At 50.0% G+C, this 17,323-nt stretch overlaps 2 protein-coding genes across 8 annotated transcripts; one reads left to right on the forward strand and one right to left on the reverse strand.

Annotated features, from left to right (window-relative positions):
• The first annotated feature begins 102 nt into the window (after nt 1-102).
• GGN (gametogenetin) lies at nt 103-4,711 on the forward strand. Of its 6 annotated transcripts, none has more exons than XM_011372286.2 (4): nt 131-199; nt 884-892; nt 1,647-3,686; nt 4,529-4,711. In XM_011372286.2, exons 3-4 carry the CDS (start codon nt 1,666-1,668, stop codon nt 4,644-4,646), a joined length of 2,139 nt encoding a protein of 712 aa, XP_011370588.1. In that variant the 5' UTR covers nt 131-199; nt 884-892; nt 1,647-1,665; the 3' UTR covers nt 4,647-4,711. The 6 variants fall into 6 exon arrangements, with proteins under 6 accessions (XP_011370589.1, XP_011370588.1, XP_023393627.1 ...); XM_023537859.1 differs by having other exon boundaries at nt 141-679; nt 855-892; XM_023537860.1 differs by having other exon boundaries at nt 141-679.
• Nucleotides 4,712-5,245: 534 nt separating this feature from the next.
• Nucleotides 5,246-11,673, reverse strand: PSMD8 (proteasome 26S subunit, non-ATPase 8). 2 transcript variants are annotated; one of them, XM_023537871.1, is made up of 7 exons: nt 11,268-11,660; nt 10,192-10,264; nt 9,964-10,066; nt 8,537-8,702; nt 7,696-7,796; nt 6,408-6,534; nt 5,246-5,737 (listed from the first exon to the last, which is right to left on the reverse strand). In XM_023537871.1, exons 1-7 carry the CDS (start codon nt 11,619-11,621, stop codon nt 5,600-5,602), a joined length of 1,062 nt encoding a protein of 353 aa, XP_023393639.1. In that variant the 5' UTR covers nt 11,622-11,660; the 3' UTR covers nt 5,246-5,599. The 2 variants fall into 2 exon arrangements, with proteins under 2 accessions (XP_023393639.1, XP_011370590.1); XM_011372288.1 differs by having other exon boundaries at nt 5,507-5,737; nt 6,423-6,534; nt 11,268-11,673.
• Nucleotides 11,674-17,323: the final 5,650 nt, after the last annotated feature.

The raw sequence follows: 17,323 nt of genomic DNA on the forward strand, positions 1-17,323 counted from the left end.
GGGGAGGGGTAAGCGCTGGGCGGGCATACTTGCCCGCTGGGTCCTAGAGCCCGGCACTGGCTCCTGCGAACAGCCCCCCAGCTCCCATTTTCTCAGGATCCAGAGAGGATTCCCTCCTTTCCCACCCATTCGCACCGTTGGTCCCTGAGGCTGTGGGGAAGGGGTCAGGTTCATAGCCTCTTCCCAGCGTTCTAAAGAGGTGAAGGTCTACGCTTTGGGTTCTAAATGGGAGGGACTGAAAGCCTCACCGGGTTCGAAAAAGGATGGGGCGAGAAGGGGGCTTTCGCGAGGGGGCGAGGTCGGAGGGCCCAGGAAAGGAGAGGGTGAGGACATCTAAGGCGCGGACACGAGAGTGCGTCATGGAGGGGGCGGGTCCACCGCGGATGGGCCTTTTGGAAGGACCCGAGGAAGGAGAGGGTTTTGGGAAAAGTTGTTATGCAGAGCCCTAAAAGGGGGGAGTTTAGAAGTAAATTGACTTAGGAGTGGGGAGCAAGAGAGACCCCCAAAAGGGAAGAACTACGTAGCAGTGTTCCTAATGGGCGGGGCTTTGAGAGAGGGACTAAAGGAGAAGGGCGAAGCATTGTAAAGGGGAGGAGCTATGGAATACGTCCTAAAAGGGTGGGGCGTAGAACGCCAAGGCTTGGGGGAGGGGAAGAAGACATCCGAGTATTAGATCCAGGTTCGTAAGGGGCTATGCTCGAGCTGTCTCACAGGGGGGCGGGGCCTCGAGCCTGGGGGCGGGGCCTAGATCTCGGGGTCCGCCCTCGCTGTCTCGCCCAGCTGCCTTCACCCGCACCCCCGTTCTTTTCGGTTATTTTCTGCTACGGCCGTTCCCCGTACTGCCCTTGGCCCAGGGGGCCACGGTCTGAACTTTGGTCGGCAGGAGGAGTCGGTGAGTGGGAACCTCTGGGCGAAGGAGGAGCTAAGGGCGGAGCTTGGAGGAAGGGGTGGGGCCTGAGTGTTGAGGACTGACGGTAGACCTGGAGCGGGAAAAGAAATTTAGCAGTGAGGCCTGAGGACCTGTCGCTGTCGGGGGAGAAGGCAGGACCCAAATGATCGACAGAGAGAGATAACGGAGGGTTAAAAGTGAGAACTGAAGGAGGGGTTAGCATGACCAGAACACCTGGAATTTGTTAGGTGGAGTAGGGGCCAGACCTGGGGAGGTGTTGATGAGGCACGATTCCCTGACAATCGAGGGCGGGACCAGAGCGCGGGGGCGGGGTTAGAGTGCAGAGAGAGAAGCCTGAAAGTCCTTGTAAGGTTTTTTAGGCTACTGAACACAACCGCAAATGTTATGGCCTGAGTGACAGGAAAGTTGGCAAGACCTGTCTTGGAGCCCGGAGACCGGGGACGTGGCCAAAGTGTAGAGATGTGATCTAAGGGATCAGCCAGGGGGTTAGGGACCGAGCTTTAGTACACTGAGAGGAAGGAACCTCTGTCCGAACAGGAGCTGTGTGGGCCCTTGCGGGGAAGAAAGAGTGAGCGCCGAGAGTCAGGGAACACGAATGTGGCTAGAGACCAGTGCCTGAGTGGATCTTGGAGGACAGGGACGGGGCAGGTGCCGACCGGTAGGACCAATAACAGGCAGCCTCGTTGGGTCCGCACATCCCTGGTCGACTGACTGACGGAAGTTTTTCCGACCACAGTCCCCGACCTTCGTCAGAAATGGGGAACGTGCAGTCGGAGCCGTCCGCTGGCGGGGGCTCCCGAAAAGAGCAGGCCTCGGACCGCTCCTCCGACTCTCGCCGGACGACCCTGGCAGAGCCCGAGGTGACCCCCTCTTCCCCTGCCATGCGCCTGGCTCGCGGGCTGGGCGTCTGGTTCCCCGGCAGCTTCGCGTCCCCGGGACTCCTGGTACCCCCGGAACCCCAGACCTCACCCTCACCCCTGCCCCTGACCTTAGAACTGCCCTCGCCAGTGACGCCCCCTTCAGAGGAGGCGGCTACGGCCGCGGTCTCCACACCACCCCCGCCCCCCGTGGGGACCCTGCTGCCCGCGCCGTCTAAGTGGCGAAAACCCACGGGCACTCCGGTGCCCCGGATCCGCGGTCTGCTGGAGGCAAGCCATCGCGGTCAGGGCGACCCTCCGAGCCTCCACCCGCTGCCGCCGCCGCCCCGGCAACTAACCGAAGAAGACCCCGACCCTGTCCCAAGGGCCCCATCCCCGACTCCACCACCCTTGGAGCCGCGGAAGCCGCTACCACCGCCACCTTTCGACCGGCAGCCCCCGGACCGCAAAATCAGTCCTGCTCTGGCCACATCCGCCGCAACCCCCACAGAAAGCCAGGTCGGGCGCGGCAGCGAGGGCCAGACGGCCGGCGGGGCCCGCGGAGGGGCGCCGCCCCAAGCGGGCGAGGGCGAAATGGCCCGGCCTGCGGCCTCGGAGTCCGGCCTGAGTCTGCTGTGTAAAGTCACCTTCAAGTCGGGGCCCCCTTTGCCCCCTGCGGCAGCGTCGAGTTCCTTAGCCGCCAAAGCCTCGCTCGGGGGCGGCGGAGGCGGTGGACTCTTCTCCTCTGCCTCGGGCGCCATCTCTTACGCTGAGGCCCTGAAGCAGGGACCCCTGACTCCTGGGGCCGCTCGCCCCCTGGGAGAGGTCGCTCGGGGGACCCAGGAAGCAGGGGGCGGTAATGGAGACGGCGAGGGGTGTTCTAGACTCCCCTCGGCGCCTGCGTCCCATCCCCGGGTCCTTCCGCCGCCACCCTACACCACCTTCCCAGGCTCAAAGCCCAAATTTGACTGGGTGAGTCCTCCCGATGGCCCTGAACGCCACTTCCGCTTTAATGGAGCTGGAGGAGGCATCGGGGCGCCCCGACGGCGCACGGCCGCGCTCTCTGGGCCCTGGGGCTCCCCACCGCCTCCGCCAGTGCAGGCGCACTCAGCTCCCGGGCCCCGGAGGCCCGCACCTTCCCTGCTGGCGCCGCCTATGTTCATCTTCCCAGCGCCTGCCAATGGCGAACCTGTGCGCCCCGGGCCTCCGGGGCCACAGGAGTTGTTGCCACCGCCGCCGCCACCCACGCCGCCTCCCGCGCCGCCGCCGCCGCCCACACCGCAGCCGCCAGTGCTCCAGCCAACGCCGCGGCCCTCCGTGCTCTCGCCCACCCCAGGCCCGGGCCACTTGGAGTCGACCTTGGCTCCCACCCCGGCTCCCGCCCCACCCCTCGCCTTGGCTGCGGACCAGGCCGTGGTGCCTGCCCCTGTCCCGGCCCCTGTCCGGGCCCCTGCCCCTGCCCCTGTCCTGACCCCGGCCCCGGCCCCGGCCCCGGCCCCGGCCCCGGCCTCGTTCCTGGCCCCGGCCCCAGCCGCAATCGTAGCCCCAACGGCAGTCGTAACCGCAGCCGCAGCCCCAGCTCCATCCCCGGCTCCAGCTCCCACCGTGGCCGAGCCATCAGCTCCTGCACCCGCGCCCATCAAGGCCCGCACGCGCAGAAACAAGGGGCTCCGCGCAGCCCGGGGCGCGCCCCGTGAGGATGGCACGCCTGGAGATGGTCCCCGCGAACGGACTGCAGCTACTGTGACTGACAACGGCAGTGGAGGGGGTGGTGGCGGCGGGACTCCTCCGGCAGGGACAGTTAACACAGGTGCGGCACGCCACTGGCCACCCTTCCAGGTGCTTAACTCTTGTCCCTGCAAGTGTTACTGCCGCCACCAGCCGCGCCATCGCCGCCTGCCGCGCAACGTGTCTGCCTGGTGAGGGGTGTAAGGGTTATGGAGGGGAGAGCATACCCCTCTTAAGACTTTCCGATAGTCCCATTCGGCCTTTGGCATCCGGACCCTAGCTGACCCTTGACCTTTCCTTTGGTTGCATCTCAAGCCCAGCTGTGCTCCAAGCCTTCAGAACCCCTGGGTGGGGGGTGGGGGAGACACAGGGGCCTAGCCTCTCGGTATCTAGACCAAGCTGACCCCTGGCTCTCTTGTTACTTTCTGGAGCCATAAAGGAAGCTGGTTCCAGCTAGCCTGACCCTCTTCCCACTGTCCCCAAAAGCACCAGGAGGTGCCCTTAAGGGATGAGAAGGGAGGAGATGACTGTTTTCTGGAACCAAAAGAATATAAATGCAGGCCTCTAAAGGAAGCCCCTGGTCTAGCCCCTCAGACTTCTACCCCTCCCTTTGGCAACTTCTGACTCTGCATCCCAAGGTTTTGACCATCAGAGGGCACTGACACCCCAGTCCTTGTGCTGCAAGAGACTACTACTGAGTCCTCAGATCCAGGGGAGAGGATCACAGCATCATCCAATTACCGCCTCCCCCAAAACTGAATCTCAGGATTAGTCACCAGGATCTCTGTGACCCTCGCTCCTGAGGACCCTAAGTCACTAGGAGACCCTCTTGGGGCTCAGCTGGGGTTAGGGGTGGGGGGTCACACTTTTACCAACCCTCAGCCCCCTTTCCTATTTAGTGAATACAGGCCTGCCCTAGACTGCTTCTGGGATATTCAGACATGGCCTCTTATACAGCTGGGACAAGTAGAGCCTAAAAGGGATAAGGGCCTGGTCACATAGCCGGGCCCTGCTGACTCCACCTTCCCCCTAGGCTGAGCACACCCACAAACCACCTGAGTGAGCCACCCTGGGTCGCCACCATCAAGCTGGCCGGCTCCCTGGTCGTGGGGCTGGAGCACTACGACTTGCAGACCACCCATTCCAACTGAGTGCAGTCTGCGCAATGGCCTCTGCCTTCCTCTCCTTGACAATAAAATAACCATCCAGATGCCTAGCTGCCTATCAAGTCACCTGCTAAGGGTTGAAGGGGTGGGGTGGGGTGGGGCAGGGCAGAGGTCTCCATGCGAGCACATCCTAGAAAGAGTAAGGAGACTGTAGAGCAGCAGTAATGGATGTTCCATTCATCCAGCATCCAGACTGATTGGCCCTGGGGGTGAGACGGTCTCATTCCCCTCAATACCATTAGCCCCATTTCTGAGCTGATCTGGCACCAAGTTCAAGAGTTCAGCACAAATCACTCTGGAAAGCAGGAGTGACCATTCCCATTTCATGGCTGGGGAAACTGACTCTGGGAGACTGTTGAAAATCCCCAAAATGGCTCAGCCACATTGGACTCTGCCTTAAACACCTTTGTGAGAATTTCAAGGCAGGAAATACAGACTGGGGTGTGGGAGGTCATAAGTCACTGCACTGGCTCAAGAAGGCTGGGAACTGGAACAAGTCCATACCAGGGCCTGCCCATGCCTTTCATTCCACAGAGGTCTCAAACTGGTAGACCGCAAACGGGTTCACTTTGCACGTCATTTTAAAAAAGGGTTTAATTCATTGCAAACTTTCAAAAATTGGGACATTTCATCCCCTTTGCTAAAACCTCTGGTGTCTTGGCCTGGCCCTCTTGTGTGTCCACAGCTGGGTACAACAGTCCCCCTACCCAGGTGCATGTGTTTGATACTTTGAGCAAAGGCCACTGGACAGTGGCTGCCCCCTGAGGGCCCTCAAACTTCCAAATTCTTCAAAGATAAGGACTTGCCTCCTCCCCATTCCACCCGGGGAAGACAAGGGCCTAGGAGAGAGAATGTCCATCCAGCTTTATTGGAAGAAACCCAGCACTATGAATGCTTTCAATAATGCAAGCCCGGCCCCACCCCAGTGCCTGCTGGGCTCAGACGATCATCTCCAGCTGCCGGGCATACTCGATGACCTGTTTGGCCAGCTCTGTGGAGGGGATGGTGGTATCTTCTGGCTTCTGCTGTTGGCTGGCAAAGCTGTAGTAGTTGTTGAGGCCCAGGACCCACCCTCGCTGCAGAAAGGGAGGAATGAGAGATGGGTGGGGTGATCACACGGGCTCCCTCCCCAACCCACAGAGCCAGTAATTACCCATATGGGCCCTGGCTCGACTTCCTCATCAATCCTATTCCACCCGAACAACTCTAGGCAAGTAACTTCACCTCTCTGTGCCTCAGTTTCTCCATGTTTGAGACTGGGACTCTCATCGCATGCCCTAGATCTGCTGTGAGGATTCAGTCAATATCTGTGAAGTGCTGACAATAGTGTCTGGTCCAGAGGAAACGATCACTAAATATCAGCCATCACCACTGCTCAAGTTCAGTTTCGCCAGGGTCACAGCACCCCAGGCACCAGCATCCCCAGGGGCACTGCTCTTGCACAAATACCCCAGACCGAATGAAGCAAAGTCTTGTAGGGAAAACTGCAACCTCCAAGGAATTCCGAAAAGGACAACAGCCGACATGTGTCGAGTACCCACCCCCACCTGGAGCCAGGTGCTGTGCTAAGCTCATCTCACATGTTGAATTCGAGCCCCAATCTACAGATACGGAAATTGAAGCACAGAGAAGTTCGGCAACTTGCCTGAGGCCACACAACTGGATTTAAACCTGGGCAGTCTTGCCCCAGCGTCCCTCCAGACCATCCTCACTGCTATTAGTGAGTGTACCCTTTAGCCCTACAACCTGCACCCCAGCCACCTTCTTGGCGTAGTCTGTCATCTTTTTGGGTGTGTTGAAGAAGAGGATCCGGGTGGCCTCAGTGAAGAGGATTTTCTCATAGGCCTTCTCGATGCACCCAGCAATCTCATCCCTGGGGGAAGAAGAGATTCTCGTTACTGAGCAGACAGAGCTCCGGGCCCTGTCCTCACTGGCCTGACATGCATGAGCTGATCCTTCAGTTCAGCACTGACTGCTGGAGTTTGTTCCCTGCCCTATTTAACCAGTGGAAGCTCAGAAAGAGAGAAAGAGCTTGGCCTGAGTTGCAAAGCCAGAGCCACAGTAGGGTCCACATCCAGGTCTGACCAGCTTCTGGGCCCAAACTCTGAATCCCACTCCCAACCACGAGGGCTTCGGGCTGTCTGGAAGCCAGCCTAGGATTCTCGTGAGGCGGTCTCGTCACGTAACAACCCCCAACAAGGATTCTGCACCCCATTTGTAGATCTGATCTGAGGGGGTTCCATGTACTCCTGCTAAGAGGCATCATGATCAACAGTGAAGCAGAAAAACAGCAAGGCACTGAGTCACTGAAACGGGCAAAGTTAGCTCTGGAGGAAAAACAATGACAGGGAAGGAACATCTGCGTCTGAGGTATTTTATCTTAGGCCAGGTAGTAGGCATGTGGTGCTCATTTTTTACTCCCTGTTCACTGTGGATGGCCAGTATATCTAATAATTAAAAATAATCTCAACTGGCCAAACTGCTCTCCTTGCTCCCACCACCTCTCTGGGCTTGGCTCAGCCACCCAAGGAATGGAAACCCATCTCAGTCTGACACTCTGCCACCACGTGGACACCAACGTGGACACCCTTTTACCTCAAGGGGGAATAAATGTCGTGTCCACCTGCTCATGTGATGTCAGTTGTGCAGACAGCAACCTCTGTGAGGCTACCAGAACCTGATAGCCCCTTTCTGAAGGAGAAATGAGGGCTCCACAGTCTAGGTGACCTGAGGTGAGGCTGCATGACATGTGGGCTGGAACACTTCTAAAGCAGCATGGTCTCTGTCTGCTGAGCACTGTCTGGGCGCCAAGTCCATGCTCTCGGCCTGACATGTATGGGCACATGTGTAAACAGACCACAGCAAGATGAGGGCTGTTTGCCAATCTCATGACTGGTTCCAGTTCATAGAAATGGAGAACTGATGTGCTCAGCACCCCCAGTTCACAAGTGGCCAGAATAGGATTCAACTAAGGACTGCCTGACTCCAGATTCTGAGCTCTTTCCGAACCCCACAGCGTCTGGCCCCCACACACCTGATAGTGTCAAGCAAGATGTCAATGAAGAAGGTATAGCTCTCAGCAGGGATGTTGCCTTTGGCCAGGAACACCTTGTTGTAGCTGCCCTCCATCAGGTACTGCAGAGGTCAGGAGTGGAAAAGACGAGAGGATAAGGAAGCAGCAGCATAGGGATCTGCCCACTGAGGCCTCGCCATACTCCTGGTGCCTCCATAATCCCCTCATTGCCAGAACACCCAGTTCCCATGCAGCTTTGGCACCTGCTCGTCCAGGAAGCCCTCCCTGGTTTACTTACACACACACACACACACACACACACACACACACACACACACTCACTCACTCACTCACTCCATTCCTCCCTCCCTCCCTCTCTCTCCCCGCCCTGGGCTGGTATGTAATCTACGCCAGGCATGTTTCTGCCTTGGGACCCTGGGACTGGCTGCTTCCTCTACCTGGATCACTGACTCCCCAGATGTCCACATGGTTGAGTTCTTCACGCCTCTCAAGTCTTTCTCAAATGTCACCTTTTCAAAGCAAGGCCTGCCCTGACTCACCATCCTCCTTCCTATTTTTCTCCATAGCACTTAATATCTGACAGACCATTTCTTGTCAGTTTCCTCACCTGAATGTCACACACATAAGATCTGGAATTGTATCTGTTTTGTTCACTGTACAGTCTGAAAACCAACCACAATAGCACACATCTGGGGCTCAAAATTTGTTGGAAAACTAAGCAAATGAGTCTGTGGGTTGAAAGATGAGCGAACCCTGCTCATTCCTCCAGGAAACCTTCCCTAATGTCTGTCCCTGTACCACCCCCTTTAGCCAGGCCCTCTTCCCGCTTCCCCAGCCTCACTTGCTCAAGAGATACAGGATGCTTGATGTATACATTGGTCTGGATGTCCTTGGCCGGCAGCCGCTCTAACTCTGTGTGGAACTCAGCCACCCGGTTCTGGGACAGCAGGAAGAGGAGGTTGAGGCCCAAGAGCTGGTGCATGTATGCCGACTCGGGGAGCTGCTCCCTGTGGACCAGGGCAGGGGAACCAAGGTAACGAAGGCTTAGGTACCTACTGAGCCCCCCACTCCAGGCTCCAGGGACCCTGACGACTGTCCCGGGCTGTCTCCTTGGAGAGATATTGAGTCCAGGGTTTTCAGATGAAGCTGATGCCCAGAAAGGCAAGAAGTCACAAGTCATAAACCCCCAAGCAAATGACCTCACTTTAGAAAGTAACTCAGCCTCAGTTTCCCCAGCCGTAAAATGAGTATCATCACAGCAGCCATATCACAGAGGTAGGTTAAATGAATAAGGGTTAAGGAATCAAATGATTTACCCAGATAAAGTGATTGCAACAGTACCTGGCCCAAATAAATACTGTATAAGTGTTAGCTATGATTACGATATTAAGAATCATCACTCTTACTTTAAGGGGAAAACAGGATTAGGGAGATAAAGTCATTTGCCCAAGACCACATAATCAAAGTGGCAAAATCAGTTTCAAATTCTGGTTTGTGTGACTTCTGATGCCAAATTCTTAATCATCAATTCATGTAAGTACCACTGAGTTATAAAACCATCCAGCTTTATATTCAACACATGCCCAATGAGTCCCTACCCTAAGCCTGGCCCCTGCTGGCAGTGCTAGAACACAGCAGTGACCAAGACCCATCTACCTTTAGGCAGCTCACAGTCCAGTGGAAGAGATAGGCCTGGGATGGGGAAAGCATAGGCAGAGGAGTCAGGGCTGTGATGGGGGAGGCACATAGGGGTCAGAGGTAGGATGGGGAGGCACAGAGGGGTCAGGGGTGGGGTGGGGTGGGTAGGCACCCAAGCAGTGGGATCAGGGTTGATACAGCATTGGAGGCCACAGGAAAGAGCTTGGCCTGGAACCTGGGGGGTATGGAGAGCCATGACAAGTTCCAAGCAGGGCATCAACATGGTCGAATTTCAGTGTCACAAAGATTCTGATTGCCGTGGGGGTGATGAGCCAAAGGGGCAAGGCTGGGGCCAGAAAAGGTGAAGGGTGGTCGTGGCTACACTGGGGAGTAGAAATTAGTGAGGGAATATGGAAGTGGAGACAGACTGGAGGATAACAGAGACTGGATGGTACGATCCCAGCCTCAGGACCTTCAGGCCAACCCCCCGACCCTGCAGCCTCTGGGGATGGAGCTAAGCAAAGGGGGATTTCCCAGGTAAAGGAAGATGACCCACGCAGCTGGAGCACCAGGGGCCAAAGAGTCACCATGTAACCCTCCAACCCCAATCTGGGCAGAGCCCATCCTCACTTGTAATCGAAGTAGTAGCATTTGAGCTGAGCCATGTAGCGCTCGAAGGAGGGGATGTCCTTGCGTAGGATACTCCACTGGGCCCCAATCTCCAGTATGTCACCTGTGAGTGACAGGGCAGGTTCTCAGTCACCTCCTGAGAACCTGCCCTGTCTCCTGACCACCACTGCTACCATTCCTACCACAACTCCCAGCCCACCATCCCCCACCAATTCCAGTGACACTCACGGGCCAGAATGAGTTGCTGTTTGGTCAATTTGGTCCCTGTGGTTGGCAGGAAGTTGAGCTCCAACAGAACCAGCTGATGAAGAAGACAGGGAAAGAAGGAAGAAAGGAAAGAAGATGGGACTTCGGGTAATGATTACTTACTTTTTCTAGGCCTTGCTTTTGCAATCTAGAAAATGCAGCTCATACTTATCCCTGACTCATAAGGTTGTTATTAGTATTAAAAGAGTCAGTCCTCACAAAACACTGAGAATAGGGCCTGGGCACACTGTAATCATTCAGGATCACCTCATATTACCATTATTGATAGCCCCACTGAGTAAACAGTAGATGCACTATGTGTCTGGCCCAATGGAATCAAGAGGGTAGAGGGACACTAGCACCTTCAGTTCTTGGCAGACCTTTCCCATACATACTTCATTAGGTTGGGCCCAGCTACCCACCCATCCCAAATCAACACCAGGGAGAGAGGAGCACTAACTTCACCCCATGGTCCAGCCCACAGTATTTGTACTCTTTCCCAGTTGGTCTGAAGCACCCCGAACCTCATTCTGGTCCCCTACTATGAGATTTTTTCCTAGATTTAGGCCAGCCCTCACACTTGGCCGGCCCCTCACTTCTCACAGATGTGACCCTAAGACCCAAACCTCTCAGATCCTAACTTGGTCTGGTCTTGACCACACACCCCATCATCTCCTCCTCCTCCTCCTTTCATCACCGTGTCCAGTCCTCATTCCTCACTCGGTCCCATCCAGAACCCGCCATCAGAAAAATTCCGACACCCTCATCCTGCTACTACAGCCAGCTAGGCCTCCGAGCATCAAAATCTGGATCTGCTGCTCAGTCATGCCAGAACCACTCTCTCCATCACCCCGCCACCCCGCACCATGGGGCCACGTTTGGTCCGTTCCAGGTCCCTCTCACTTCCTTCACCACTCCAAACCCCAACTTGGCTGTTCCGAATTCTTCACCCTACTGGATCCCCCAGCTCGCCTTGGTCTCGATGGCACCGCGATCTCCCCACGGTCCGGGACTCGGCTAGGTCTAGACCCGTCGTAGCGTCCCCAGTCCGCCCCTACCTTGAGACGGCCCAGCTCTTCCCCGCACTTGCTAAGGTTTGGGCTTTTACGGTTCCACTCGCCCTTGAGTTGCTCGTACATGCCGGCCGCAGCCTGCAGGATCGCGCCCGAGGCCGCCGAAGGCCCCGAGCTCGAGGAGCCCACGGCCCCGTTTATCGCCGCAGCCGCCATCTTCCGTGATGCGGCAAACCGCCGGTCAGACCTACGCCTACAGCCGCTCCCCCGGCGGAAGTGGGGCCTGGAGGTGGAGCCCAAAGCCGGGGGCGTGGCTACGACTACCTGCCTCCGCCCACCGCGCTGTGCGCTCGGTGGCTGTCGAGGCGGTGTCCTGGGAGCTCGGCCCTTAATGAACATGTTAGTCGGAGCTCCGCCTGCTGTCTCTTAAGATGGTCACCGGAAGTCGCCTCTCGCCCTCACTGAAGATGGCTGCGGTCGCAACGCTTTCTCCTTTCCCGTAATCAATATGGCTACCCTGGTTTCAACCTGAGCTCTGGATGCTATGTTTGTTTTGAAGAGTCCAACATCATGGCAGCTTTTCAAAGCCAAGAGGCGGCGGTGATGGAGCCATTTGGACAGCTGTGTTATTCTATTTTCTAAACAGTCTTTGAGAGACTAGGTAACCTTCCAAGAGACTAACAGTTTAGGCTGGAACCTAGGTCTTTTCTCCAATCTGTCATTGCATCCTTCCATATTTTCCCTCAAGTTTGTAGAAACATACGCAAACTTTACAAAAATCACCCAGTCTTGTGGCTTTAAGTGCCACATATATGTGGAAGATTCCCATTCCCCGCCCACTCCTGATTCCTCGATAGGTATCACACCTGCCTATTCAACATCTTCCCTTTTTCTCAAATCCAACTCTCTGTCTCCATCATTTAGAATCTCGACTGCATGATATTTATGGATTTTCTTTAAGGCTGTATTCTCAGCACGTCAATAAATATTTGTTGAATGAGTGAATGAATGGATATGTAAAATAAGTTGTGTCTTTTAAAAAAGTTTGTAAACAAAACTGATACTAATGTAGGGAGGAGGCAAGAGAACTAAAATGTTAAGTCAAGCTATATTTAGAGACTACAATATGCTAATCAGCCCTGCAACCAGACCAGGAGGAAACCTGCAGAACAAAGGACGATTTCTGATGGGAGATTGCTAACAATCCATTTCCCCACATCATTAAGGGAAAACAGGAAAACAGAGTCTTTAAATGATGCCCTACGCAAAATAAAATCATTCATTCCCTATGGCTAAAACCATAAGGAACCTATGGATCAAAGCGGGGAATTGCCAACAGGCCTTTCACATTACACAGTCTTACCCTTTCTCACTACATACTCTTATCCGTTCTCACTGTATGCCCATATTGTCAAAGGAAAATGGGTAAACAAAGTCTTTAAACTGTAACTTACGGAAACTAAAGAATGATATGTAAACTGAATTCTCTGAACACTCAGAGTCCCTCTCAGTGCCTTTACTCTGTCTCTCTCACTGTCCTCATCTCTCTTTGTTGTCTCTGTCCCTCTGAGTCTCTCTTAGGCTCTCTCACTCTCTGCCTCTGAGAGAAGATCATGCTATGTTAATGGAGTGTTACCCCTTCCCTAATAAACTTTTCTTTTGACTCTAACTTTGGTGTGTGTTTGAATTCTTTCTTATGCTCTACCAAGAGCCCTCTTCTTTCTCAGTGCAGGACTTGAATCCCTCACCTCACCCCACCCCACTCAGGGGAATTTGTCCTATCCTGCATCAATACAATACATATTTTCTAAAAAGCAATATGCTTTTTAGCAATATAGTAAAGCCAACTCTAGAGATCAATGGACATATTCCTAATAAAAAAAAAACAACTGACTGCATAACATTCTTCAGTATGAATATACCAAATTCATTTAATGTTTTCATGTTGATATTTAGGTCATTTTTTTTTTTGTTTGCCACTGCTAACAATGCTAAAATAAAGATCCTTAAATGTACTTTCTTGAATATAGTTGTTTTATTTCTAAGAGACAGGTCCTAGGAAGAAAGATTACTGAGTCAAGGTATGTATATTTTTCATTTTATTAGATGTCGTAAGATTGCTTTCTAAAATTGTAGTAGTCCACAGTTCCATCAGCGATGAAAGTGCTGGCAGCATCACTGCTACTGGAGTTTATAGTTTCTTTTTGCCAGTTTCGTAAGGGATAAGCACTGGGTGTTTTGTTTTGTTTTTTCTTTTCTTTTGTTTTTTAAAATTTTTTATTGTGTGTGTATGTTTTGTTTTTGTTGTTGGTAGTTTTGTTGTTTTGCCTTTGTTTGCACAGGGGACAAGCACTAGATTTTGTTGTTGTTTTTTTTTTTTTCTTTAGTTTGCTAGCCTCATAGAAGACAAGCTCTAGTTGTTCATTTGTTTTTGCTTTAATTTGCATTTCCATACTAGTGAAGTTGAATATACTTTCCTGTGTTTATTAAAAGCTTGAATTTCCTCTTTTCTAAAATTTTCCTTAGGATTGTTGTATTTTTCTGTAAACTTTAGATTCTTATGCATATTAGAGATAAACCTTTTGTCATATTGTTGCAATTATTATCTTTGGTCTATTGTTTATTTTCTGAATATATATAAAATTTTATTTATTTGTCTTTTGCAGTGCAAAATTTTAATTAATTTTTATATAGTCAAATTTATGTAACTTTCCATTTGTGACTTCTACACTTAGGAAGTTCTCCCCACGCCAAAGTAAAACAAATATTTTCCAAATATTTTTGGTAAAATATTTAAGTTTTTCTACATGTACTTTTTATTAACCTTGAATTAACTTTACATATGGTGTAAAGTAAGGATCTAAGTTAATTCCACCCTCATAGACAACTTTGCAGAACCATTTATTAAATAAACCAGCACTTTCACATCAAAATGAAAGACATTTGTGTCTTATGTTAAATCTCTTTCACAATAAGACATATTTTAAAGTCACCTATTACATTCTGTTACTGTTCTATATATATATTCTTAGTAAATATCATACTGGATGAATATGGTTATTGTCGTTGAGGTGAAATCCTCATAACCTAAAACTGACAATTTTGAACTATACAATTCAGTGGCATTTAGTACATTCACAATGTTGTGCAAATACCAGTTCTATCTACCTCAACACATTTTTATCACCACAAAAGGAAACCCCATGCCCCTTAAGCACTTCCTTCCCATTCTCTTCTTTCCCCTTGCCTCTGGTAACCACCACCTTGCATTCTGTCTTTGTGTCCAGTAGTTTCCCCTTATCCTCAGTTTTGCTTTCTGGGGTTTCGGTTACCCACAGCAACCTCAGTCCAAAAATAGTAAATGGGGGATGTGGTTCCATAGTGTAGCGGTTAGCACATCTGCTCTACATGCAGAAGGTCCTGAGTTCACTCCCCAGTGGACCCAAGGGCCATGGTCTATGGCCATGCCACTGTTAATGAGCCCGATGTCTGATCTCAGAAGCTAAGCAGGGTTGGGTCTAGTTAGTATTTAGATGGGAAACCACCGAAGAAGACCAGGTGCTGTAGGCATAAATAATAATAATTTTTAAAAAATAGTAAATGGAAAATTCCAGAAGTAAACAATTCGAAAGATATTGTAAGAGAGAGACCACATTCACGTAACTCTTATTACAGTATATTGCTGTAATTGTTTTATTTTTAGTTTTTTTTAAATCTCTTAGTGTGCCTAATTATAAATTAAATTTTATCATAGATAAATGCATAAAGACATAGTAGGAAAACACATAGTATATGTAGGGTTTAGTGCTATCCACGGTTTCAGGCATCCACTGGGGGTCTTGGAATGTATCCCCCAAGATGTGGGGGGACTATTGTATTTACCTATTCTGGGTAGTTCACATAATGGAATTATAAAATTTGTGGTCTTACGTGTCTGGCTTCTTTCACTTATCGTAATGTTTTTGAGGTTCATAGATGTTGCAGCATGTATCAGTACTTCATTTCTTTTTATGGCTGATTAATATTCTGTTATATGGATACATCACAATTTGTTAATCCATTTATCCATTGATGTACATTTGAGCTGTTTTCACCTTTTGGCTTTGTAAATAGTGCTGATATGAACACGTATGTACATGTATTTGTCTTAACACCCTGGACAAATTTTCAATTCATTTGGGTGATGTACCTGAGAGTGGAACTATTGGATGAGATGGTTATACTATATTTAACTTTTTGAGGAACCGCCGAACTGTTTTCCACAGCAACTGAACCATTTTATATTCCCACTAGTAATGTATGATGATTCCAATTTCTCTACATCCTCACTAATACTTGTATCTGTTGTTTTTTAGATCCTAATGGGTGTGAAGTGATATCTTTCTGTGGTTTTGATTTGCATTTTTCTGATAACAAAACCAATTCATGAACTTAGGATGTCTTTCCATTTATTTAAGTCTTCTTTAATTTCTTTCAGCAATGTTTTGTAGTTTTCAGTATACAAGTTTTTATAAATATAAAGACTTTTTCACATCCTCGAATAAATTTATTTGTAAATGTTTTATTTTTGGATGTTTCTGCTAATAAAATTGTTTTTTAATTTCCTTTTCAGATATTTTATTTCTAGTGTATAGAGATACAACCAATTTTTGTATGTTGATTTAGCATCCTGCAATTTTCACTAAATTCATTTATTAGCTGTAACAGTTTGTGTGCTTGCATGTGCGTGTATGTGTGTGTGTGGGTGGGTGGGTGTTCTATGTATAAGAGCATGTCATCCACAAACAGATAACTTTACTCCTTCCTTTTTAATTTGGATGCCTTTGTTTTCTTTTTCTTGCCTAATTGCTCTGGCTAGAACTTTTAGTGCTATGCTAAGTAGAAGTGGACATTCTCGATGGTTCCTGATCTTGGGAAGTGTTTCAGTCTTTCACCACTGAGAGTGATGTTAGCTATGAGATTTTTATATATTTCCTTTATTGTGTTAAGAAATTCCCTTCTACTCCTAGTTTATTGAGTATTTTTTATTATAGAAGGGTTGGAGATTTTGTCAAATACCTTTTCTGAATCAATTGAGATAATCTTTTTTTCCCTTCATTCTATTAATATGTTATATTACATTGATTGATTTTTGTATGTTGAACTACTCATTCCAGGGATAAATCCCACTTGATCATAGTATATAACTCTTTTAATGTGCTGCTAAACTCAGTTTGGCAGTGTTTAGTTGAGGATTCTTGCATTTATATTCATAAAGGATATTGGTCTTTAGTTTTCTTTTTTGCAATGTTTTTGTCTGGCTTTGGAATAAGGGTAAGAATGAGTTAGGACATGTATCTTGCCTCTTCAATTTTTTGGAAGTGTTTGATGAGAACTGGTGATACTTCATGCTTAGAAGTAGAAGCGTGGCCAGACCAGTGTGGAGCACTTCATGCATGACCCGTAGAAGGTGCAGACGGGCAAACATTTGACCAAACAGGTGTGGTCGAGGCTCCTGGAGGAGAGAAGGAGCTTGCTGGTCTCATCCTTTGCTTCCCCTGCACTTCCCACACACCTTTGTTTGCTGTGTGCGTACTCCTAGGATGTATGCACAGTTGTAGTATGAGCCAAAATCCATGCTGAGCTGCACCAGGAACTGCACACCTAGAGACAGAGACTGGGTCACTGGCCTGTTGCTTTGTTCTTGTACCCCAAGCCAGAATAAAGAAAGTGTAAGGTCTGACCTAGTCAAAAAAAAAAAAAAAAAAAAAAAAGTTTGGTGGAATTCACCAGTAAAGTCATCTAGTGCTAAGCTTTTCTTCACTGAAATATTTCTTGTTACAGATTCAATCTCCTTACTTGTTGTACATACGTGCATATTTTCTATTTCTTCTTGAGTCAGTTTTTGTAGTCTGTATGTTTCTAAGAATTTTTCTGTTTCATCTAGGTTATCCCATTCATTGGTATACAATCATTCAAAGCATTCTCTTATAATCCCTTTTATTTCTATAAAATAGATAATAATAGCCCCCACTTTCATTGAGTGTTCTGTTTTTTATTTATAGTCTAACTAAAGATTTCTCAATTTTGTTGATCTTTTCAAAAAACTAACTTTAGTTTTC

This window comes from Pteropus vampyrus, unplaced genomic scaffold (assembly GCF_000151845.1).
Source record: "Pteropus vampyrus isolate Shadow unplaced genomic scaffold, Pvam_2.0 Scaffold203, whole genome shotgun sequence".
NCBI classification, from domain to species: domain Eukaryota; kingdom Metazoa; phylum Chordata; class Mammalia; order Chiroptera; family Pteropodidae; genus Pteropus; species Pteropus vampyrus.

Coding starts and splice junctions, on each gene's coding strand:
- PSMD8 (XM_023537871.1), bottom strand. CDS start 11,621: ATGTTCATTAAGGGCCGAGCTCCCAGGACACCGCCTCGACAGCCACCG. Junction 8,703..9,963: donor TGCTACTACTTCGATTACAA/GTGAGGATGGGC, acceptor CCTGGTCCACAG/GGAGCAGCTCCCCGAGTCGG. Junction 7,797..8,536: donor ATCCTGTATCTCTTGAGCAA/GTGAGGCTGGGG, acceptor TGACCTCTGCAG/TACCTGATGGAGGGCAGCTA.
- GGN (XM_011372287.2), top strand. CDS start 1,666: ATGGGGAACGTGCAGTCGGAGCCGTCCGCTGGCGGGGGCTCCCGAAAA. Junction 3,687..4,528: donor CCGCGCAACGTGTCTGCCTG/GTGAGGGGTGTA, acceptor CCTTCCCCCTAG/GCTGAGCACACCCACAAACC.